Source organism: Chironomus tepperi, unplaced genomic scaffold (genome assembly GCF_022539635.2).
Source record: "Chironomus tepperi strain 1889 unplaced genomic scaffold, CSIRO-AGI_Ctep_v1 contig_163, whole genome shotgun sequence".
NCBI lineage: Eukaryota > Metazoa > Arthropoda > Insecta > Diptera > Chironomidae > Chironomus > Chironomus tepperi.
In genome coordinates this window covers 1,566,447-1,592,332 of record NW_027226285.1, presented here as the reverse complement: position 1 = coordinate 1,592,332, position 25,886 = coordinate 1,566,447, and the positions used below count along the sequence as shown (strand labels likewise).

General features: G+C 30.9%; 2 protein-coding genes across 10 annotated transcripts in view; one reads left to right on the top strand and one right to left on the bottom strand.

The window, feature by feature from the left end:
• The first annotated feature begins 40 nt into the window (after positions 1–40).
• Positions 41–2,039, top strand: LOC139088453 (uncharacterized). The gene is made up of 3 exons (XM_070637686.1): positions 41–184; positions 404–484; positions 608–2,039. The coding sequence occupies exons 1-3, from the start codon at positions 160–162 to the stop codon at positions 1,090–1,092; spliced, it is 591 nt and encodes a 196-aa protein (XP_070493787.1). The 5' UTR covers positions 41–159; the 3' UTR covers positions 1,093–2,039.
• Positions 2,040–3,961: 1,922 nt separating this feature from the next.
• The window catches only part of tmod (tropomodulin), a 42,393-nt gene continuing 20,468 nt past the window's right edge, over positions 3,962–25,886 (bottom strand). For 3 of the 9 annotated variants that reach the window (XR_011544217.1, XR_011544220.1, XR_011544219.1), the window contains 7 exons: positions 22,137–22,289; positions 21,352–21,666; positions 20,646–20,843; positions 20,159–20,410; positions 19,350–19,497; positions 17,523–17,979; positions 9,033–9,172 (listed from right to left, as the gene is read on the bottom strand). Coding sequence is in view for 2 of the 9 variants with exons in the window: in XM_070637629.1 (XP_070493730.1) it covers positions 13,395–13,471; positions 19,350–19,497; positions 20,159–20,410; positions 20,646–20,843; positions 21,352–21,666; positions 22,137–22,289 (1,143 nt within the window). In the remaining 7 variants the exon portion in view is untranslated. Of the gene's footprint in view, positions 5,689–7,155; positions 7,526–8,742; positions 9,010–9,032; positions 9,173–13,363; positions 13,472–17,522; positions 17,980–19,349; positions 19,498–20,158; positions 20,411–20,645; positions 20,844–21,351; positions 21,667–22,136; positions 22,290–25,699; positions 25,850–25,886 lie in introns of those variants that run through there. The other 6 variants (XR_011544221.1, XR_011544218.1, XR_011544223.1 and 3 more) reach the window with 6 other exon arrangements.

The following is a 25,886-nucleotide window of genomic DNA, read 5'->3' as shown; positions in this document are numbered from 1 at the left end:
ACAAGGCGGATAGCAGGCATTTCTACTTGTTCTTCAAGCTTCAATGAAAATTGCATCAAGAGAAAAAATCTTATTTGAATTTATTGTGAAAATGCAATTTTCTTAAGCTCATAAATTCGTCTTTTTTGCGTGCATAATGTAAGAATATTGAAATTTAGGATGTCTTCATCGAACGCAACGAAAAGTAAGTATAATTCAGTAAAATACAGACAACTTAGTCGGCAAAAAATATTAAGCCGACAAAAATGAAGAATTTGTAAAAATTTCCATTAATCCAGTCGAATTAATCATGAAAATGTTAAGTTACACACGATTGATTGACTTTACAATGGAATAGAGTTGATTAATGTACAAAAAGTGTGAATATAATTAACATATATACCCAAATCATCCATTTTTGTAGGTCGTCGACGAACTTTTTCGGAAGATTCTCACAAACTTATAGTAAAGAGTGACGAAGTAGTAGGAGCGTTGAAGAAAAGTCGTAAGTTAATCATATTTTTATGTCTTTATTAAAATAAGTAATAGTAGAAAATAAAGTACAAATTTGTATATATATGACTGTATACGTTATCACTTATTGTCTTTATTCTACTTACATTCACAGTATCATCAACCTTAGAATTACCCATATCAAAGAATGATTTATCAACGGGAAGCTACGATGATTCATTAGAAGACTTATTTAATAACGCAATGACAATGCCACTAAAAGTTGCAAATACAAGACATTACTATTGTGATATATTCTCTCGTCAATCAGTTGGATCCGAGGAAGGTAATTCGAGTAGTCCCGATATCGATGATGAGTGCATAAATTTTCTTGCGAGCATTCCGCACGGCTGTGAAATAATTCAACTTATACCAAAAAAACCTACTGCTGTCATTCCAAATGCAATGTATCAGCCAGAATGTACAAATATACAAAAAATATTGAAATCATCATGCTCTGCATTCCGAGATATTTCGGAAATTAATAAAATTACAAAATCACAGACTGACAACGATGATGATGTAGATGATAATGGTAAAAAGGAGGAAGATGAGAGGAAGGAAACTGTCGATGGTGCAAGTTCATCTAGTCACGTTTGAAAAATGGGAATAATCACACATTCAAAAATTAATAATCAATATAAATACAGACGACACAAACACACACACAATACACATAAATACAACTATCTTCTTTAAAATACACACAAACAAAGTGATACCTGAGATCATTTCAAATCTAATCATTCATCATCAATCATTCTAAGAATGAAGTTTAATAAGATATTAAATTTAAACACAACATGTAACGAAGAGGCTTAAGACATGAGGTAATAAGAAAATGAATTTGAGAAACTCAAAATTTTCTTCTTTTTAAAAAGGAACAAAAACGACATAAAGTCACTGCTAGTCAGGGACTTGAGCGCATTTTTATCGAAGTACGGATCATTTAGGATCTCATGTTAATTAAAAAAAATTACTATTTTGAATCTTAGAATATAAATCAATTGGTATGTCCATCAAAATTTGTTTTAAAGATGGAACAATAACAAAAAAAATCAAAATTTAACTAAATTAAATTACTAGAAATTTGATGACTAGAATATGTGAAAAATTGATGGTCGAAATCTAGGTGTACAGATAAAAAAAATGTTTTGGATATTCCTTAAATTAGATAAAAAAAAGTTTTCGAATAGCAGCATCAGCCATACTCCGAGAAAAATGCGCTAAATCATAAGCAATTGCACTTTCAGAATCGTAATTATCGAAGTGAATGCATGTACGTCTAGGAAGTAATTGGCTTTTGAAAGTGCGACTGCTCATAAATCTTTAGGCAAAAAATTATTTTTTTACATTTTCTAATAAGTAAGGACATATAAAATATGAGAAATAAGTACGACTGACTGTCAAAGAATAATAAAAAAAAATCGTGAATTTCATTTTATTCGTGTATGTATAACAAAAAAAAAATGTAGTAAATGATCAAAATTTTATATTGAAATGAAGTTAAAGTAAAAAATGAGAGAATAAATTAAAAAATTCTTTTTCGGAAACTTTTAGAAAATTTAGAAACAAAAAAAACACAGCTTTTTTGTTTGCATTCCGCTTTTGTTCATCTCATGTAAATCATTTTCAGATGCTGAAAGGCATGACACATCAAAAGAAAATTTTTCATGAAGGTAGATAATAGGGGTAGAGAGGATTTTGCCAAAAAAGAAGTCTTTGTGGAATCATTCAAAATTCATGTCTACTCAAGAAGTGGAAGAGTCAGCTGCAGGCGGCATTTCAAGGGGGTCATGGATTGCAATTGATCTGTACGATTGTTAGACTGCGAGGGACAGTGACTGTTGATAAAGACAGTGTCCCATATGATACTAGTAATTGACAAAGTACAGCCAGTTATAGAGCTAGCTTCAGACGTACACCGTGGATGAGGCCATGTCCTGACCAGCCACCGAAGTAAGAGGTAAGTAAATATTTTAAATTTTTGAAATGCCTAAAGGATGCTTTGATGGTTCCATAACGACTTTATAAAACCATTTGATTATAATCACCCAATCTAGTCACTCAGCTATTCCAACCCCCATTAGACATCAAAACCTAACAACCCCCCATCGTAAGATATTGCATTGAAATGAGACTCATCTCATTTCCAGCTTTTTAATTTCCATCTACACATGTAGATACGAATCATGTAATTATTTATGTATTCGGTATGCACAGTCATTGAAATGTTTCAAAATTAATGATGAATGAAAATGATTAAGATGAAAATTATGCAAAGCATGAAATTTTTTTTTTCTTTTCCTTCATTCAACGCAAATTTCTTTGGAAATTAATTCTTCTCGTTAGGTAAGTAGGTTAACAGCACATCATTTAAAACAAGCCATAATCACAAAATTCTCATTTTTGTGACTTTTTTTTAAATAGGGATTTATGTAATTGAGCGGGTTAAAAGCTGTTTTAGAAAATGCCTTTTTTAAAAGCCTTGCTTTGAGCTCTTTCGAAACTTTTAAAGACTGATTCTTTCGACTTTCTATAGCTTCAATTGCTTGACAACTGTTCATCTTTAGTGAATTAATACTTGATGAATGAGGCAGAATCGATGTTACTATAATTACTAAGGGTTGGAGTTGTTGGTAGATTGGAAAGGAGTTTCAGGATCTCTAAAAAAAACAGACCTCAATTGTCTGTCGATGAAGCTTTAAAAGTATGAATTTGGAGCTCTAGGTAACAGTGGATTAGGGGACGTGTTGAGAATTTGAATTTGGGTTTGTCCGACGTTGCAGAGTCTGCAGAAGTTTCTTTGCCGAACCCAAACTTGCACTGTTGCACAAAATATCGAAACGAAAGAGCTATAAACCTTGCTTTATGAATGCATACATTCAGATAAAGATTCGAATAAGCGGGAATAAGCATACCCACATAAGAAAAAGGAGTATGTATTCAAAGAAAAACTTGATTTTAAACCACAAATATTACAGAATCTAAAATTAAATCTTGCAAATCCTACTAGTGTTCTCCTTCCATAGAAACTCATATTACCAAGTCAATCCATCTCATCAACATTTCTACTTAAACATGCCGCAACCGAAGGCGGTAAGAATTTTCGGAGTTGAATAACACTTGACAACCTTTTCATCGTTAAGAAGGAAATAATCCTGAAAGAAAATGTACAAGTGTATATTTCAGAATACTTACATAAAATTTCTCTTTTTTTCCCAAGTTCAACAGCATTAAGCAAGTGTCACTGAAAATTCAATGCTCCATTAAGAGAAAAAAAGGCATTTAGAATTGCTTACATTTTATAGGCTTCTTTCATTTATTTACGATATCTGCTCTTTGTCATAAATAATTTTGAATGAACAATCTTCATAAAATTCATTTTTATATGCAATGCTTAACTATTAAGGATTATAAATCTAAATGAAATAAGAAAGAAAAAAAAAATGAACAAATTTTTTTCCAAAATTAAAAGACGAAAGTGATGTGTATGTGATATATAAAATATAATTTTTTTTTTCTCAAATAACAGCAAAAATTAATTAAAATTATAGGTGATGAATATTTTTTTTTTAAATTTTTATAAATATAATTTTTGGGATTCCAATCATCTTTTTTGCTTAAAATATAATTTTTTTTTTCATCAATATACAAATTTCTATACAATCCAAAAGCTTTATATTTTTTAAATTTTTTTTTGTGTAATTTTTGCTAGGTTTAAACTTTCAAGCGAACAGTGAAACTAGTTTATATATTTATACTTTTTTCATTTATTTCTGGTCTTTGATGGATGAGTTGCTATGCAATTGATTGTACTGGGTTTGATAGGTACTTGATTCGAGTAGAGTTGAAGAGACTAGTTAACCTTAGTGATTTTGATATGACTGCTAGTATTTTTCGATGTTAGTGGGTAGTTGTATATTCAAATAGACGAGTTAATGTCCAGTTATTCTGTAGTTCTAATCAGGAGCGAAGTCATGAAGGGTTTCTGGATTGTCTGTTCTTTAAGTTGAGTTTATGAGGATTCTGGATTCGACATGACTTAGCTGGATGGATGGATCTTGAGCTTTCTCCAATATTCTTGGGGTTGAAATCTTAACTATCTAAAATTGAGCAGTTGACTCTTAATTTACGTACTCAAAAATGAATATGAGTTCGAGACGGAGCATAGTTGATTGAAATCATCAACCTAGTCACAAGAATTGACTGTAATATAGCCCATTACTCCTTAAATAATGATTTGTATCCAAAACGTCAAGAATTTCTTAAAAAATTCTGAACTTTTTTCAATCCAAACCATTAGCTAAAGATACCAAGTCTCCCAAATTTTGAAAAGACAGTCGTAGCCATCAAGTAGCGATATTGACTCCCACTTAGTATAACCAAAACAAGTCATCAAATTGTACCTTATATCTCTTCAACTTTCACCTTTTCTAAAGGTTATCAAAAAGTAGATGAAAGCTTCTTTCAAGACAGAAGCCGTACTCATCTCTCACGTTTTTTTCTTTCTTTTAAATCCCAGATAACAACTCCACCTTGAGGAATTTTCTTTTTTTCTTTCTTTTACTTCAATTAATTTTTCATTTAGATTTTCTTTTTAAAAGCCGAGAAGAAAAATGAAAAACAATAGATAAGAAAGAAAAGCAGATTAACATACCGAGCTGATGTAAATTCATTGAGGATTGCTAATATTGATGCATATTTTTATATGTGAAAATTGTCACTAATTCAGCATCAAAAAAATTGTCATTTTAGGTTACTAAGCAATAATCTTCAATATTTATGATTTAGCACATCGTTCGGGTCGGATGGATGAAAAAAACAAATAAAAATTGATGATAAAAAGTCATCCATTCGTAATTCTTGCTTGTATTTAAAATGGAAAAGAAGAGTCACTACATCCTATATAAAATCACGAATAAATCTTTTTTCATTTGAATTGGATATAAATTTTTTTACGGCATAAAATAAAAAAAAAAAATTCGCGTGGAAGGGACGGGGGGAATCCATAAGAATTAATAAATATTGTTACTGCTGCTGTTTGTATGTGATGTAAAGAAGAAGCTGTCTAGAGGCGCTGCACTAAATGCTAAAATATTTAAGCTGCTCTTTATGATGTGTATATGACAGTATAATAAGTAAATCCAATAGTGCGACTACTCAGAGAAAGTCCAATGCGGGCTTGCCGAAAGACTAAAAATGAAAAAAAAAAGAAAGAATAAAAAAAGGAAGAAGGTCTTATTAAAAAATCATCAAAAGGAAATATCTCATGTTTTATGTAAGAATTTCGGAAGGAGAAGTAGAATAAGAAGAGAAGTAGCAAGTAACAATGTTGGGTGGAAAATTTGCATGACAATCAATGGAAAGCCTTGAATTGTGTACACAACAAAGTTTTTCATTAATTGGCTGCTTCTGTTTGCTATTTAAATTCTAAATGGATTAATTAAGTTTTAGCGAGGAACTGAGAGTGAGTTACAAGACATTTCGGATGGATTTATGAGTTGCTGTTTGTCACAGAATTTCCATGAATTTTCCTACGTGTAAATTTAGATCTAGCGCACTGCACTCATCCATCCTCAATGACTCCTTACTTGTTTCTCTTATTGCTCGCGTATCTCGATTTGAATTTCAATTTTGTGAGGATTTCTGTTTACTTCTTTCGTACTCGAGTGGGATTGAAAATTCAATTCATTTGTCATCGTTTTTATGGATTTGAATGAGATATTTTTGCTGAGCTTTACACGAATCTTAAGCAGTTCGTAAATATATCACAAGAAGACATAGAAAGTTATACATTTATGTCAATCAATCTGTAGCTTCAAGACACTTGTAAATAAATAACTCGAGATTTTAAAAAAGTTGTTCATGAAAAATTAAATGCAATTTTTTATCGCATGAAAAAATAAATACAGACAAAACTAGTGGAAAGTTTTCCATTTTCTCACGTATAGTTTCTCATCATGTCTTTTTATTAATTTTTTAAGAGCTATATGTAAATTGCAAAAATTTATTTTCATAACAGAACTTTGCTCGTAAATTGTTGAATTCTAATTTCAATAAAAATGTCAAGTGAATTTAATCGAGTTTGAGAAATCCCATTGTGGGGACTGTAAATTGACATATTGCAGTAAAGTTGCAACAGATGGAATGGAAAGTTTTTTGAATTGGATTGATTTAATAGACTTGAACTTTAATCCTTAAATTGGCTAGGATTACCGAAAGTTAGTTTTGCAAACTTTTGTTGTGACAGAATGACACATTATGATGAGCTACTCTGAGTGACGGAATGCTTGGTCATGTAAAATTGACTATATTAGTTCAATTATTCAGAATCTTATCAAACGTTAATTTGAGATTTGAATAATATTTATTGTACATAGTTGAAGACCCCTTTTCATACAATATGTTCAGTCTGTATTTGAACTCCGATGAATAATCATCCATTTAGTCCAATCTAAATGTCTAAGGGTAACTTTCTATGTGTTAAGCTAGTCCAATCACCTAGATCAGTCTGAGACAGTTCAAGCCTATAATTGAGGCCAGAAAAATCCATAATTCCAAATGTCAACATCCTCACAAAATAAAAATCCATAAAATGGAATAAGAAATAAACATCTTTAAGGAGAAAGAAAAGTATAAAGGAAAACTAAATAATCTTACACTTAATTCCATCGCTTTAATGCTGTTTTTATGCTATGAACAATATTTTTTTTGTTTATTTGAATGATTTTTTTATTGTTGATGTTGAATTATGAAAAAAAGTAGACGAAAGAACATAAAATAGCTACGCAAAAATAAATGTGTTGATCCACACTGACATGATGAACTGATTAAGGATAACAGATGATGACAGGCAGCAGGCTATGATGAACTTTTTTTTATATTTTGTTGTTGTTTGTGATGAGACGCGTAAAAATTATTAATTTTTTTTTTATTGAATACATGCATTCATGAATTTGATTGGTATATATATGCACGGCATGTTTATTTGTTTACTTTGCATTACGTTTACTTAAGCGTGATTGACGAACTGAAAAGGAAGAGACAGAGAAATTATTATAAATAATTCATTAATCACAATTAATCATAGTTCGTTGGGCTTATTTTTTTACTAAGACAATCACTAGACACGCATTTATTTTAGTTAGAGATTCCAAATGCCTTTTTGGATTATTTATAATATTCAGAGAGAGAGTTTTGGTTCATTAATATTTTATTTGGGACATTTTCATGTCACGTACGATAATAATTTCTTATTGTTCAAGACTCTTGAAAATAGTAGTTCTGTAGCTCTTCAAGTTTATCAGATCTGATCATCATCTTGGTATACACTGACCTTAGAATAGAAGGGATAGGTGCATATCCAGATATCAGCTCAAATAACTCGAGAACCTTAGTCTCGTCTCTGAATAATATTGGAACCTCTAATCTTATTTTTCTATCAGTTTGTTAATTTACTTCATAAGTTTATATTATTATTAATGTTCATCCATTGGTTAATTTGATAATATTGATAATTAATCAATTAGTTATACAGAAATAAATTTGCAATCCAGATTAATTAGGTTCATAGTTGTTAATTATTATGGAAGATATAACGACAAAAATATTATGTGACATTCTTCACTGACTTAATTAGTTTAGACAAACAAGTTAGATGATGTTTTTACTAGATCAGCTTATTTTATTGATTACTGAGCGGAATAAGATGGACTTCCTTTCATTATAATGAAGTATTAATGCAGAGTTGTTGCTGATGTTGACCTATCTCAATATAAATGTTGTGAATTGATTGAGTTTGTTATTTGATGGATAAAAGGGGAACGAAAGACTGTCTTAAAGTAGGATTAAGTTAAATCAAGTGGATAATTATTGGATTAATTGATTATCAGATAAGGATTCATTAGCAAAGTCTGAATTTGACGAGGATTTTGGATGAAAAAAATAACTCAGTTGAATATCTAATTGAGAGTAGCAAGGAAATGTTTTGAATGGGGCAATTAAGATTTTTCAGGGGTTCGGCAGAGTTTTTGTTCATTTTCTGTCCGCAGATTCAATCAACAACTCTGATAATATAGTTCATAAAATGGCATTCAGGACAACATCCTGTACGTCTGTGTGTGCAAAACCTCACAACGATTCTGACATGGTTAATTCATTCTCATGTTAATTAATGTACAACACGCATGAACACAAAAACAAGAGGAAGAGGCAGCATATCGAACAATAACATTATCATGTACTAACTTTTATACTTCCTTCTTTGATGAGATAAATTTGCGATCAAATAGATTTTTTTTGAGGATAGAAATTTGATTCTGTTTTGTGTATATTTATGTGGGTGTGGGTTCGGTGTATGTTTAGCTTTCATTATAATAATTTTTTTTAACAAAAAATGTAATTAGTTTTACAAACTATTCGTTGATGATTCTTTTTTTTTTTGTAAATTTAAAAAATAATTTTTTAAGTCGTAACGAATTTGATTTTTTTTTTGTGAATATTATTTTTTTTATCCTGTTTATATACACAACAATAACGATAGTTGATAGATGATTAACAATAGATTACAAAAAAATATGTCAAAAATAATAAATAAAATGTGATAAAGAGAAGAAAAAAATAGTAACAAGTTAATTAAATGTCTGCTTTAGGTGCAATTAATGTCTATTATTATTACCTATAAAAAAAGATAGAGATAAGAAAATATAAAAAAAGATTAGAAAATCATCACCAAAAATGATATCCATAAAAATAATAAATTAGGGTTAATAAAAAAAGTGAAAAAATTTTTGTTATTTACAAAAGAAAAAGAAAAGAAAATTTCAAATGAATGACAGTAAATGTTCGTGTGTGTATGTAAATGTAAACAGCATCAGCAAGTAGCGACATTAACTGATATGTAATGAGTGTTTATGTAAAGAAAACAGTAAAAGCAATTACATCAATTAATTAAAGCTTAATTAAGATTTTAAGAAAAAAAGGCAGTCACAAAAATATGAAAAAGATTTTCGCAAATATTTGCGCAGAGAAAACAAAAAATTAGTTTTAAAAGCTTTTGTGGATCTGTGGGTTAGAGCGCAGTTTTTGTAGGAATTTTGTGAATGAAATTTTAGAATTTGTGATGAAATTTTTAAATTTTTTGACGTAACTTGTGGGATTAACAAAGTATCTATTAATTCCTATCTTCCTTAAGAGCATCCCATCCCCCGTAATAGCATCTCTTTCCTCTAAGAGCGTTCCTTTTCTCTAGAATTCTTCAAACTTATAGACTATTAAATAATCATTAACAAGTAATTCTCTTATATTCTTGTACTACAAGCTACCCATTACATCCCAAACCACTCCTTAAGGTCTATTACTCTACTAAGCATCACTAATCGCATATATCCCATAAGTAAATATAAACACACATTAGACAAAGTGTCAACAACCTTAATCCCTTAAAAGTTCTCCTGTAAAAATATCCCTCAGTAAGATTTATTATGTACAATGAATGGGAATGTCACAGCACAAGTATAAAATATCGTAGAAAAATGGGTTGCGGCTTTATGAACAGAAGTAAAAAGAAAAAAAAGTCCATCGAAATTTTATCGAGACTAATAAATTTTCTTAATAGATGCTGTGACCTTATTTTTCTCTATTAGAAAATTTTGTTATTTTAAATGAAATTATCTGTTATAATTAACGAGAATTCCTCACCACAGATACGAGTCTACATTCTGTGTAAATCTGCAGCCATGACAAAGAAAAATGAAAGAGTTTTTGCCATTTTCATAGTTTGAGATAAGCATTCAGCAGAACCTAATTTTCTTCAAGTTAGTATGAGATTTGATCTCTTCTTGTCAGAGATTTAATCTACCATAAAAGAAAAATGACTTGACTGTATGGCATTTACCCTAAAAAAATTTCATCTTGTAGCTATTTAAAGTGAATAATCGCCTTCATTGTCACATGATCCACTGCCATAGATTCTTATTTTTCTCTGCACAAAAATAATTAAACTTCTCATCAGGAAAATTCCGCAGTGCTAGTGGCAATGTAAATAAAAGCTTGTTACTGACTAGTGCAGTATTGTTCAAACTGTGTGATGCAGTACTCAAAACATGGAAATGCCATGAATTCCATGAATGATGGTTTCCCACTACGATGTACCGTCGCACTTAAAACTTTGAACATCACTGGACTAGTGCATCCTGCAAAAATTTTCCTCATTTGACTCAATTTAATATGCATCATATGATGACAATTTGTGTGATTAATTACAAAACAACCGATTAATTAAAATTTCATGTAAGTTAATGTCAACATTGAGGAAGCAAATTTACAAAACATCAAGCTCGACCAACAATTTTATTTTTACCAAACAACATCATTGCCACTAAAAATTGTGTATCCATTGATAACAGTATCAAGTTTTTTTTGGCTAATTAAATGCAATTTTCATGTCCAACTTGACATGATTATGGGATTACGTTGTGTAATGTACAGATCAAATGCTGTATATGTCAGCAGACTTGCAATGCTGAGTAATGCTTGCCTTGAGTGACAAAATTCTGTCTCATTATTCTTGAGAAAAAATTTTCCAACATCCAATTTCAACCCTTTCATTTCAAGATCATGCCACAAGCAATTTTCATCTTTTGAACAATAACTGACTCATCGTTCCATGTATTTTAATGCTGACATTCGGTCTCTGTCATTTATTCCACAATCAATTATTCAGAAATTCTTCATGTTAAGCAAACAATGTTTTGAATTTTAAACTTTCTAGCCTTAAGGCATAGGACCCCAAAGCAACATTAAATATTGACTCTAAACATTAACGTCCGACTACCATAAAAATTCATTTCTTTTGCAAAAATGAAATTGTTACGCGAACTGAATTAAATTAAAGTCACCAGATGAAAGACCTTTTAATTAACTCATATATAATTCCATGTTTATCTTTTCCAACATCTGACTTATATTTTTTACATGTTCAGTTTGTATAAACTCCTCGTACATGGCATTTTAATTTTGGAAAACTTCTGACATTTCCCATGTAGCGAGAAAAAAAAAAGTTTCAATGTATGAGGAAGAGCAATAAGCATTCCAAAATGTGTTTTTATGGACGTAAGCAAGTAGAATGGTAATTTGGAGTGAAAATAAGAAGATGCATTTGGATGTTCATAAATGATTTGGTGTAATTGGATGATTGTTGTGCTTAAGGGGATCTAAGATGGTTTGAACATCTTTAAAAAAAATAATTTGTGGGCTTAATCCCTACTTAGAGTGCATGAATGTCGACAAGGATAACTTAACATGCTCAATTCCCATAAACTCATCTCTAATAAAGTCAAGTGCATTTAACTCTTATTTTATTGTGAAATTGATATTAATCATGCACAGCTTGCTCATGTATCTAATAGACACGTAGACAAATTACACAATATCACATTTCACTATGCGGAATAAAATTGCTTTTTGTGGACCATACATGGAATAAACAAGATTTGTTGAGTTGATAATTAAGTTAAATAACATTTGTTGTTGCACACCATGTCGGAGATCAGATTGTGCAATATGAGTATACAGCGTGACGACTCAACAGTTACACTTTTTACGAGGAAGTCGCTATTAATCAATGAAAATGTTTAAACTTGTCAATCGGCATTTAAAGCTATCAATCAATACACGCACGAGAGAGAAACAAAACAAAAAATTGGGATTAATGCGAAGCCACTTAACGTGACCGTAAAACTGTGTCAAATTTGAGATCAAAAAATTAGCCACAAGTCAATCGCTTCGTGATTGATTAAGACTCATTTTGATCTTTACTTTCTCTCTCGTTAATTTTTGGTTGGCATGAGTAAATTGTTAGGTAAATAATTGAAGTCTGTGAATGATGAAAAAATTAGTCAAAAATTCCACAATAAAAAAAAGCAACAAAAACAAACAGCACAAAAAACAAAGAATTCCAACAAAAAAATGACAAGTTATGCAAGGAACACATGATATTCATAAAAAAAAATTTATATGGCTCGTGTACGAACAATGCGGAATACAGAAATAATTTCAGCTTCTTCTTCAATCTTTCGCTATGGATGTTTTCATCCACAACACATTAATCATACGAGACTCTAAGCGACACAAATTCATGTCAGGGAAAAAATGTTAGAAATTTTTCTTCGCTTTTTTCACAAATGCTCACTACTAATGAAAAAAATATAATTTCGAATGCAGATCTGTTTTATTGTATTATTGGATATTATCAATCAGCATTAGTTGAATTATTTGAGAGAAGCAGGGAAAATTGATGCTTAGATAGAATTATTTTTCAATCGCCTTCAAAGTGTGAATTATTGCTATTTGGGAAGTTTATTAGAGAGAATTAAAAAGATTTAGAAGAAAAATCCCTATTATGTGGATTAGCTTGAGGGTCGTTCACAAATTAGGTTCAGTTTTTAAGGTTTCTGAAGGTATAAAAGGTTAAGAATACTGTACAATATACTTGAATAGACAGGATAATATTGAATTAGTGAAATGTCTAATTCTAAGGATGAAAAATCCCTGACTTCCTTTTAATTAGACATGAATCTATTCAAATGACGCCTGTCCCTTCAGTATAAGCATTTGTTTAGACCAGTGTTGTCCATACTGTGTCGCAGCACACTGTGCAATTTCGATCATGTCTTACTGGCACCAAAAATCTGGACAACACTATTTTAGACAGTTTAAAATTTCATTCTGATGAACATCATTTGTGAACAGCCACCAATCAATCCACCAAAAAAGTTAGATGTGTTAGACTAGCAACAGCAATTGCTGAGTAGTTTAGATGTTACGTTTAAATTTGGTATGTTTTTTGAATTTGATTTTGTATCTGATACCTTTACCGAGATAGTGAGTGAGTAAGTATATTATTGTATCATAGTCCCTGTTTTCCTATGTAGATTAAAAAATCTGAATTGAAGGCGTAATTCTAGATCTTTCCTTACTGGAAACATAACAGAAAATAATATGGACAATGTTTTTAGTTGGTTTTGTGTTTTGATTTGTAAAAATTTGTAATTTTTTTTAATTAATTTTTTAGATTTGCACATTTTTAGAACGTCGTTGTTATTAATATTAATAAATTTTAAGAGATATGATCTGTATTTTTTAAGATGAAAGTACATTTCATCGCTACTAATAAGATTATTTACGTCAAATAAATAAAATATTAACAAGTCTATTTAATAATTGCTACGACGACAACAATAATGAGTAGACTTTTTTTTTTTTTGTTGAGTAGACTTCTAATTTTAACTAAGTGAGTTGGCATGAAATTTCAATGCGCAAAATGTCTTCTGTTTGATATTCAAAATGATTTCTGTGGATCAAAACTTTCTTTCAAGATTGCTGAAAGTTTGGCATGGGAAACTTTTTTTGTTGAACTAATTTACAGGAAATTGAGTGTGAATTTTGAGATAATTGGCTTTAATTGACCGTAGCTAAACTTGCTATTAACCTCCGTTTAGACAACTTTGATGCAACTTTTGACAGTCTTGATTAGTAGACCAGTGTTGCTCAAACTATGGTTTGTGACAAGCAATACATGATCAGTAGATAGTCTATAACTAATCAGAATCTAAGCTACATACTAAGTCATAATAACCTAATCAGAGCATCTATTCCAATGGATGTAATTTTAATTATAGACAGTCACGGTTTGTGACTGTGTACCGCGGCACACCGCATGTATGAACTACATGCCGTGCGCGGTCGCAGCTTCCCATCAAGTTGTGCCATAGCACAAACAAGTATAGACAACACTGAACTGTAACTAAGCAAATTCAACCTTATAAAAGGCATTAGCACTTTACACACAAGGTGAAGTTCATCAACACCCAAAAATAGATCAAAAAGATCTCCCCAATACCATAAATATTATTTTTATTGCCAATGTTCAACATGCATATAAATTCAAACAACCAGAAATTGTGCCCTGGAGACACATAAATTCAAATTCTCATGACTATCGTCCGTTGACATCATGAAAAAAAAAATCATTTTCATTGAATTTCCATACCATCTCCATTAACTTCTATTACAACATCGATAGTAAAAATATCTTTTTATAAACAATTATATCACGTTTTTCGCTAGAATATCAAAATGCAAAAAAAAGAATCAGTATTGGAATCTATCTAAATATAGACAATAAACAGAATCATCTGTCTCGTGATCTGTTTTTTTTTGTTTTCGTTCATAGTAGGATCCATACATTCGCTACCACATTGATGTACAAAAAATTAAAAAAAAAAAAACTTTGTATTTGTGTATGATTATTTGCTAATAATATTATATAGTGTAAAAAAAAGTGTTTTAAAAATAGACTCAAAAAATCATAATGACAATGAAATTGAAAACAAAAATATCTTTCGGGGGGAGTAAGAAAAAAAATATCAAAAAATCATTTTTTTGAGAGCAAAAAAATTCACAAAAAAAAATTCTCACGTAAAAGTTTTTAAAGTAAGTAAGAGCGAGATGAAAAAACCAGCTGAATTTGACTTGTGTTTGTGTATAAAAATGTGCGTGGGTGAAGAAGATGGGTGAGCAATGTGTTTGTCCGATTTTTCAATCGCTTATTGAAACATTCTTCTTTTATATACAAAAGAAATTGGCTTGAATGTATTCAACTCTTGTGCTTGGGTTCGAAAAAAAAATCCTGAGATTCTTATTCCAATACAATGGATATTGAAAACTGAATGAAAGGTTTATAGTCAGAACTGACACAGATAATAAAAAGGAAGGCAAACAATTAATTTCCACCTTTCGTGGCTGATATCGATTAATGTTTTTTTTGGATCGTAGCTGATAATTATTGAGATGATTATAGTCATTGGAAGCGCTAAGCCACATTCCGCAAAAAGGGTGGATTTTAGCACCTTTGAAAAATGTTTGTCAGGTGTGCATCAGATGGAAAAATTTAGAAACGTCCTTGACTATTTCTCGCAAGCAATACCAATAAAGGTCATTGTCTATTTGGGACTTGTTTTCTTCTGCTCGTTTCCGTCAACCTTCAATCTTGTAACTTAATAATTAACGTCTCTTAAATATCCCATAAATTGGCCTTTAATCAGAGTCTTTCAAATTAATGGCAATGACTGTTTTTTTAGGAATTTCTTTTAAAATGTCTTTTTTTGAATATCATGAATTTGCTTTTATGTACAGCTTATTAGATTATACCAATAACATTATTTTAAGCCACAAACATAGCATACAGCACGAAATCTAATTAATTATTAAATTTAGAGGGTGAGTGATCTCTGAGTGATATAAATTGTGTTGCCAAACTGATGGTTTTTGAATGAAATAAAGGATAAAAAAAAGTCTTGCTGGGGAAATAATGTAAAGCTTTGAAAACTGTCTGTTTAAGGAAATTGTGGCGAAAGCTCATAAATCAAACTAAATTTAAGTTACAACTGCATGTTTTATGATTGACAGTTGCTGCTTCTACCATGCAATGAAAAAAATATTCTTCAGTACCTGTTGGTTGCCACTTAATATTTAACATATACAAGAGAGTCAGGGATTTTGTGGTCGCAACAGCAACAGCCATTTGACATTCTTAGTTATAAAAACCATAGTGCTGCTAAATTGACAGTTTTCAATGCTTAACGTCACTCAAAGCCAACAAATATCGCTCAGAGTTCACACTTCTTTGCTGCTGTTTATGTTGGATGGCAACAAGTTCATGTCAATTGTCATCAAACAAATAAAGCACTTGTTCACATTGTTGACCATAAACACAGGAACAAAAAGTATAAAAAAACCAAAAGAAATAACAAAAAAATAGTCACAAAAAGGAAACAGAAACAAATCCACAAATTATAGTGTGAAGTTAGGATTAGATTTCATGCTGGCGATATGTATCAAAAGGCTTCAAGAAATCAAGATTAAGCAGAAGTATTGGATATTTTTGAGTGGCCAAAATACACACTCGTGTGAAATAAAGAAATAGTAATGAAAAGTGTCATTGTCGACAGACTTTTGTTTCTTTTTTTCTGCTGATGTAGTAATAAAAGTATTTTTTAAATAGAAATTTAAAACAAAAATAATAATAATGATGAGTAGTAGGTGCGTTAAGTTTTTTTTTCTGTCTCAAACGATTTAAAAAATCTGTCATCAATTTGTTTTATTTCAAATCATTCGAGACGAAGAGTAGAAATTTTTTGTTTTTGTTTAGGTGTGTTTGAATTTGGTTTAGAAAAATAAGTAGAGAAAATTTTTGAGGAACGACTTCGCTGAAGTGGATAATCTTTAAGATTTGCATTCAATGTTATTCAAACCGTAATGTGAAAGTTATGCTGAATTATGTCGAATTTTAGGAGATAGATCATTGACATTTAGTGTATCATGCAACTATATGCCACTTTAGTGAATATTGAAGATCATGTCCTTATTATTTTTCCCTAACATACATTGAGTATAATATGGACATACTCATTTTTGGGGGTACCATTATTACGTTAAGTGCTAGAAATAGTTAATTTTAAAAGACAGTGATTCTTAAACTGTGTGCCGTGGTATACAACTATGAGTGTTAAGGGTGTATCCAGAACATTTCGGGGATTTTGGCATTATAATTAGGTTTGTTTGTCCTTAAAAATCATGGGTAGTCAAGATAATTTATACCTATATATCGATGAATTAGCTACATCATCTCGAAATAGATCGAGCTCTAAGGATTACCGATGCTACGACCAAATCTTCCCGGTCTCCGGTGTCAAGACCAAGAGTTCAGGAAATTCGCTTGTAGTCTCGCTCTTGGTTCTGATTTCAAGAATTTTACAATATCGAGACTCCGCGAAACACTATTCACATCAGCAATACATCAAATACATATTTACAATGACATATTCAACCCATAAGGTTCACAAGGACAATCCACTTCAACAAAATCGATCCATAGAATAAACTTAAGTCAATTATGATGAGTTACGAGATTAATTATAATACAATTAAAATTATGAGAAAAAATAATGTATAAAAATGAGACTCACATATTAAATAACAGAACAGAACTTTTTTCATTTCTAAGAAAATATACATAAACTCTCAATATTTATATGATATTTTTTTTTTTTGGCTAAACGCATCAGCTTCTATTCTAATATAACATAATGTAGTGTGATAACTTGCAGTAGTTGTAATAATGATGTGCATAAGCGGCAGTTGCTTGCGTTTGAATTTATTTTTTTTATAAGACAGTATTAATTATAATTTTTTCTGATATTTTATGACTTATTATAGAGTTTTGTTCCTCATTTAGAGTTTTTCATTCTAATTTCGATTTTTTTGATGACATTATGAAGACGAGGACGAATGAGAAATTTATTTGAAATAGTGAATGTGGCATTATAATCATTAATTCATTATTTTAATCGTCATCTTCGCTGTCTGATCGCTCACCTCTGATCACTTGATTATCGGGATCAAATTCAAGTCGCTCTATACGAACTGTAGGGAAGTATAACAATGAAGAAGGAATAGTTGATCATGAGATTCATTTTTATATACACAAATGATATTTCATTTTATAAAAAAATATAACTTCTTACTTATAAATAAAATTAATTAACTTAATCCTTAACGCATCTATTTTTGTGGTAGTCACAAAAAAGATTAAAATTCCCTCAACACAAAGTAACAACAAATAATTGTTTTATATACTCAACGGCAACCATATAAATTCAAACATCGGTTATTTTACGAATACGCTTTTATTTTAATTAGAATTTTGACTGAACTTTTCGAATGGATTTCCAATTTTTTTGATTCTTTCATCTGTTTATCTATTGAAATTTGCCTCAAATACCCTTCCAATTTTGCAAACTATGAACTAAACATAATAGTTCATAATAATTCCCTAAGTAGTAAGACAATGATCTTGCTCATCTAAATGAGCTTGTTTATGAGTATAACCGGAAGACACACGACGAAAATTTAGTACCAGGCCAAAATGACTCTTGATCTAGATCAGATTCGATGAAATCTGGCCTCTGGCCAGAGTCAAGTTGACCTGTAGACATTTCTAAACAATTCGCAATTAAAATTGCATGTCAACAAAAATATCCCAATTAAAAATGGTAACCCAATTTATTTACAAACAGATAAACAGACAAATAAATCAGATGTCCCGCAAGACAGTTAAAGTAAAATAAAAGCGTGTGAAATAAAAAACTGACATGAAACAAAGGAGTGAACGAAGAAAGAAAATTTTTCTTTCTTATTATTTACTTTAGTTAGATTATCGGAATTTTTACGTGTACAAAATGATGGACACGAGGAGGAAGAATTTTTCACATTCATATAACAAAACGTGATTACCTCATCATACTGTATATTTTATGCAATGTGGCTCGTGGTATATAGAAGAAGTAGAAAAGGGGGGAAAAAAGTTATTGAAATTTATGAGATTTCAAAAAAAAAAATGCTTTATGTGCAGGATGTGAGTGAGATTCATTCATCTTAATTATTCACATGGTGGTGGTGATGCATGATAATCTTTTGTGATAATAAATTCCTTTTCGTTTGTATTTTTATCAATGATTGTTGCAATTTTTGTGCGAGGGTGCTTAATGAATATATATGTCTTTCCACCGACATCTGTTAATACGTCCGTTGCCTCATCTGAGATTATATTTATAGTTTTTAAAAGATTATTCTCCTTCTCGATTGTCTATTATTATCGACTATATTCTTAATTCCTAGTTTTTTTCTTTAATCTCAAGATTTATTTTTAAATTTAAACTTAATTTTTTCATGTGCTTTTTCAAGTCGTTTTAAAAATATCAATTTAAAGTCATTTAGGAATAGGTAATACTCACTTCTATCAATGTTACGTTGCAAATGGGCAGCGACTCTGTGTCTAGCATCATTAAACTCTAAATGAAGACCTAATCTTAGTAATGTGGAATTCTTTTCCACTAATTCTGTTATTTCCATTTCGATCTTGTTGCCTAACACAGTTGATCGCTAAAAGAATACGAGATGTAAAGAGAAAAAAAGAATAAAAGTGAAATGAAGATGAGAGTGAACAGAAATAATAATTTTTGTATTTTCATCATCTCATTGTATGCAGTCGGTAGACAGTTTATATTTACTAATAAAGAAAGTGAAAGTGCGAAATAATAACTTTTTTTTTTGATGTAATTACGATGAGATTTTAATGAATTTTCATTCAGATAATGCGATTCACTTATTCACTTGGGAGGTATGGCATATATTGTTGTAATTGCCACTTAAAAATTCATTGTTTAACTCGCAGTAATTCGCAAAATATTTTCTAATCATGAAATATTGAAGTTATGATAAAAATTACAGCTAATTACTGTAAATTTGGTATTTATTACCACAATCCATGAATTTTTAAGATAATTGAGAGAAATCTGAAGCAGGGCTGTTAATCCGGTGTGGTATCTGAGTTGAGTGGCATCGGAGATGTCGAGCTATTGGATGAACTATGAGGTATAGCCAAATACTCCAGGCTTATGATTCTAAAAGGCAGGAAATGCTGAACAATGGATATTGGCCGAGCCTTACTAACCACACATGGTCTTTCAGTGTTAAAATCCACGACTCCCATACCAAACTGCTACAATGATCAGATTCATAAATTTCAAAAAGATCTACCAACCTGATTTGAGGCTCGGAACTCCTCAACGCTCATATTCTGCAGGAGGGCTTTCACTAAAACGACAATCACTGGCGGACTTATGAAATTTGTTTCCACATTCAATACACGAAGTGTTGTATTCTTCTCAACTGCCTCGGCAAGCATCAACGCTGTGCGATCAGTAAGTCCTACATTCGTCAATGAGAGTGCCTCCAATTTGTTATTATTTTTCAATCCCGCAAAAAGTTGCTCAAATCTCTCATCCGAAATATTCTACAAAAATAGTTAAAAGTAACGAGGGAATCCAAAATTAGAAAGTTGTTTTTGTTGGATATGATATTGCGCTATTGCAATCTATTTAATGCATTAATTATTACATAATTAGAGAAATATTTTTGCAAGTGCACTACTTGCTATGAACTCATTTTTCGACTCCATTAAGTCTCAAGTTGTGGTTAAATATTTCTCTAAGTACACACAGGAAATGCATGCAAAGTCAAATACTTACTTTAATGTTATTCCAATTCAAATCAGTCAATTTATGATCGTTGTCTTTTACACGTTTAATTGAATCCTCAACATCAGTTGTGTTTGGCTTCTCAGGTGGATAAACTTTTGGTGTTGATGCTTTTGTTATACCATCCCAACCAAGACCGGCTGGTTGATGCTTATTCAGCAGTGATGCATGATATTGATCTTGATTCATCTGTAATATAAAATGTCGTTATTAATATCATGTAATTGTTCATGATTTTATTTTATGCATGCACAAATTTTTATGGGAATATAAATGCACTAGACTTCGTTTTGGCTTGAGTGAGTAATGCATGATATTTTTAATTTATGAAGTGTTTCCCTAATGAATAAAACATATTTTTATATTTGTTTAAAAACTATCTCAGTGGTAGGTAACCATTCAACCATTTTTGTGCTACAACACACTTTGTTGGCAAGTCCACCCACGACATGCGGTTCATGACATTCCCAAACCAATTGTGCGGCACACAAGTTGCACTGAACGATCCTCTATGAAGGCATGAAATGCACTTCAGTCAACAACCTTTAATAGATTTATCTTACTACCCATGCACTGACATTAGTCATTATTTAAAAATAAATGCAGTTATTTATTTGCGTGACTATGCATGTTCATTGCGACAAGAAGATGCAGCAGCAGTCAGCAAAAAAAAAAAAATTAATGAGTTGACATTTACCATTTGATGAAATCCGAGAATAGCAGCTAAATCAATAATTTCCTCTTGAGTTGCATCTGTCAATGCCTGCTCGTACTCATCACCCAAATCAATTGCGATTTGCTCTTCAGCCGCTTGCATTCTTGCTTCTTGTGGTGGCGGAATCCATTTTTTACCGCGAACCACTCCAGCTACAAAAGGTTCCAATTCTGGTATGTCTGGTGTCTCTAGTGCCTGTTTATTGATGTGCTCAATTAATTTTTTACGATCTAATGGACCCGTTGGTTCCTTTTCACATTCATAACTGGTACGTTGATGTGGTGGTAAAAATGAATCCTATTAAAATGAAATTAAAGAGACACAGCATGAATTAAAAGAAGTATTAGATTTTGATTGCTAATTAGCGGTCTATAAAAACTAAGAAATAACTGTGCAACAACATGACTGTACTTGTTTTTTTGATTCTGCAAATTGGTCGCTTTCGCTCAACGAATTAATCATAATTTCAAGTCATAATTTTGTGTCTGTGCCTCATTAGATTTGTTTTTATTTGAATTTACAAAGTTGTGCCTTTTCTACACGAGTTTTTATTCAACTTGTAAGTATTCAGATGTATTTTTGTACAACAGTAGCACAACTCAGTGTAATAGCTTGTATGTTGTCAAAGTTTGTTGGTATTTCACGATTATTGACTCGTACTTTATGATCTCTGACACTTCTATGTAGGCACAACACGTTTTTTTTCACTTTCTGATGGCATTAGTCGTTGCACAAACATTTCTAAATTGAATTATTAAGCTACTTACATCAGGATCCACTTCTTTAGCTAAAATATTAATCTCCTCAGGTGACAATTGGGCTAGGAGTGCATCTACATCAACGTCATCATATTCACTTAAATCTTTACCATATAATTTTGCTGGTGTCGTCATGGTTGTTGTTTTTGTGGATGATGATGTCTGTAAAAATAAAGGCATTGAAGGTAAGTAATGATTATATAAATACCCAGAGCATGTTAAGTGTTCAATGATAAAGCCTGCACGGCACAGTTTATGCTTGGAATGTCAATCTTGTTTATGCATACTGAGAGTCGTTATTATGATTAATAATTTTTTATAGCCTGCAGAAAATTATTATTTTTATTAATTTGACCCTTGATACTCAATGTGACAGCTACAGAACAAGCTGATTTCATCACTTAGAAATTCTTTCTAGTTGATAATTCAAATTAGATGCGTTCAGCATGACTAGTTCAATCACAAGGTCATTACATCAACATAGATTTTACATTCCAACAACACTATTAACTGTTCAGGCTATTTATTCTGTTATTTAATGTCCAATCCATACAAATTCATTGTCTTCTTGATCCATTGTTTGTGTCTAGTTATTTAACAAATTTTAATTTAACTCTTCGATGTAAATTGCTTGACTATTGACAGTGAAATAAACTAAACAAAAATCTTCTCTAATTGAGAGTATACAATTTTTTTGTCTAATAATAATTACACGAAATTGCACAGTAATAACCGAAAAATAATATAAAATTATTAATAAATAGACATCGATTATTGTCAATAGACAGCACAAAATATTAGTCGAGATGAGATTTTTTTATTTGTAGTCGTCTAATTGAGAGCAATAGACTAAATTGAAGTGAATAAAAGGCAAATGATTGTTCAATTTTAGAAGCAAATCTGTGTCTTATTTTTGGAGTGGATAAATATATCAACGACAAATTCACGTTTCTAAAATGTAATCAAACATTTTTAGATGTTTTTAGATAATACTTGATTTTGTTGCGCATTTTTTGGCAGAATTAGTGTGGCATACTAATTTGCCACCGAAATGACATGAACCATATGTCATATGCCTTTTCGGTTGAGGCTTACCACCTAGGTGTACCGTAGCGCAAAAAAGGTTGGAATACACTGGATTAGAGTCACTTTGAAAATATTTTGGATATCATGAACGATTTAATAATTAACTGGAAGTATGTTGATATATTTGAAATTGGCTTATTGATGTAAGCTAGTAGCTTGAGGCTGTCAGAGGTATATTATGGAATATTCTTAGGAACTTCACTTCTTGAGGACCAGTGGTGGGTAACCTTTTATTTTTCGCTGCATACTTTTTGAGTAATCCTCGACCGGCACACGCTTCAAGTCATTTCCAAAAATTATTGTCCCAACACTAGGTTGCCCTCTACTAATTTAACGCTTAATTTCCCCCAAAATGCACCTCTGCACATCACTTTTATCACTGAAATCGACTTCCCAAAGCCACATTTGCCTTATCCACAAAATAGTATCATTTTCCCACAAAACAAAAAAAATTGTTTTGCCGATATTTCTGTTTTGTTTTTTCTGTTATCGTATCCGATGAGTGAGCACATACATTTATAGACAATCTTTTTTTTCAAATTCAATGCGAATTTAAACGTGCACAATTTAAATGATGAAATAAACTTCTGCTTTTAATTGAATTTGATAAAGCGTGTACAATATTAGGTAAACCGACAGACTGTTGTTGCTGCTGTTGCCAATGCCTTTTAATTAAATTGTAACAATCACAATAAGAAACACACCTCTGCATTGTGTGTACTCGTTGTTGTGCCTCTTTTTCTATCTCTCATTTTTTTCTGTACATTTACATTATGCTTCGTCGAGTTTAAAATAAATTATATTACTTTTATTATGCTCTGTATTTTTTTGTGTGTAATGAAAATGTACATAAGTTCATGTATAGAGAAAAAAAATAATATCATACAAGAGACTCCGCGAGTTGTAGTCATGCTTCTTACTTTATTAGCACTTTTTTCTAATAATGCTTGAGAAAAAAGCTGATTTCTAATGTGTGGCTTGGCATTTTGTCCATTTATCAGTAATTTTATTTTCATTTATTTATCTACACACGTGCAAAGCTATTCAAGGACAATGTATTGATGATCTTAATGGATGTTTGGTATGGACTTAATCTGAGTCATTTTAGAGAGTTATTGTCTAGATGAATAGTGATGAAGTCAATGATTTAGTGACTTGCAGATGTTTGGATGAAGAAGTAAATTGAGTGGCTTATGGAAATGTTAGTTCCTCAAGTCAAACCCGAGTAGAACAGGCTATGATTAGTCGATCATTTATTTAGCTATAAACTTGACATTTTCGGAACTAGTCTAGAATTGTCATGTTTATAACTAGATTTACGGTTGACAAATCGAAGCCTGTTCCACTCAGGAAAGTCAAATCCTAATGGACCTTAAGGCAACCTTAGATACTCCGAACTCGGAGCAACTTCCAAATCAGAACAATATCAAGCCTTGTGTTAACCGGGAAATAATTTATTGATTTAAATTCACTAGAGAATCTATGAAATGAGAATTTGTTTACTGTTTCCATTTACAGCTACATGTCCAACATGCAATTAGTAGGAAGATTCTAATAAGTATCTGAATTCATCATACTAAGTACGTATACTGTATACACAACCAGTTTATTTTTAAATAAATTCACAATCTTAATCCAGTTTATTTTATCGCGGAATCGAGTATAATCCTCATTTATTCAGGATAGAAACTAAACAAGTCCATTTTTTTTTAAAGTCAATAACCAGCTTAGCCACAAACTATATAAACAAGAACTTCAGCATCGATCAATATGTGAGCGAATCATAGGAAATGGATATTCATTTCAAACTTCTTATCCAAAAGACTTCAAGCATTACTAAACGCAATATTTCATCCAATGTTTACAAATTCTCTTTCATTCATTTTAATGCATTCCATTAATGTTACTGACATATCAAATAGAGGAAAAAATATTTGATATTTATATTGGAAGCAGTAACAATTCTAATTGAAAATGCGCTGTCGTGACTTGATTTCAATTACTTTTCACTTCAATGTTTCCTTCTTATTTCTTTTGTTTTTTTTTTTTTATTGCCACACAATGTAGATTTCGGTTTTATGCTTTATGAAGAGAGCAGTTAAGTAAAGAAGGAAATAGACGAAATGTAACTTAAAGTTTCCCATTGAGGAAAGATACATATCGGTATATGTTTTATTCACAACAATTGTTTTCGCTAATGAATCAACATTTTTTCTTGATCTTCTGCACCGCGAAAAAAACATGGAGTGTCTTTCAACTTTTTCCTCTGAGGATGACATCATGCCTCACGATATACACAATACACAATTTTTTTTTATGAATATCCAAGGTTGTTTTCAACATACAGAACCATTCATATTTATCTTCTCTTCATCACTCGTATTATTATTAATCAATGGGTGGTGGTTTTTTTTGGTGAAATGTAAATATTAATTCAACTGGCTATGCTTCATCACATAGATAAATAAATCCTATTGATAACTTACACGAGACTTAAAGTTTTGCACAAAAATAAATGTTTACAGCTATGCTTGTATTTTGCGGATATTTTTTTAATGTTACACTGTGTGACTCACGAAATGAAACTGAAATCGTCGCAAAGTAAATGCAATCGATAATTGGAATAAGAAGAAGCAAAACAATTTTTTAGCTGGAGAAATTTGAAAATTTTGA

What these genes read in the sequence shown, in the direction of transcription:
- LOC139088453 (XM_070637686.1), top strand. Translation starts at nt 160, where the DNA reads ATGTCTTCATCGAACGCAACGAAAA. An exon ending in TTCATCGAACGCAACGAAAA is followed by an intron (nt 185 to 403) that starts GTAAGTATAATT and finishes CCATTTTTGTAG; the next exon opens with GTCGTCGACGAACTTTTTCG. An exon ending in AGGAGCGTTGAAGAAAAGTC is followed by an intron (nt 485 to 607) that starts GTAAGTTAATCA and finishes TTACATTCACAG; the next exon opens with TATCATCAACCTTAGAATTA.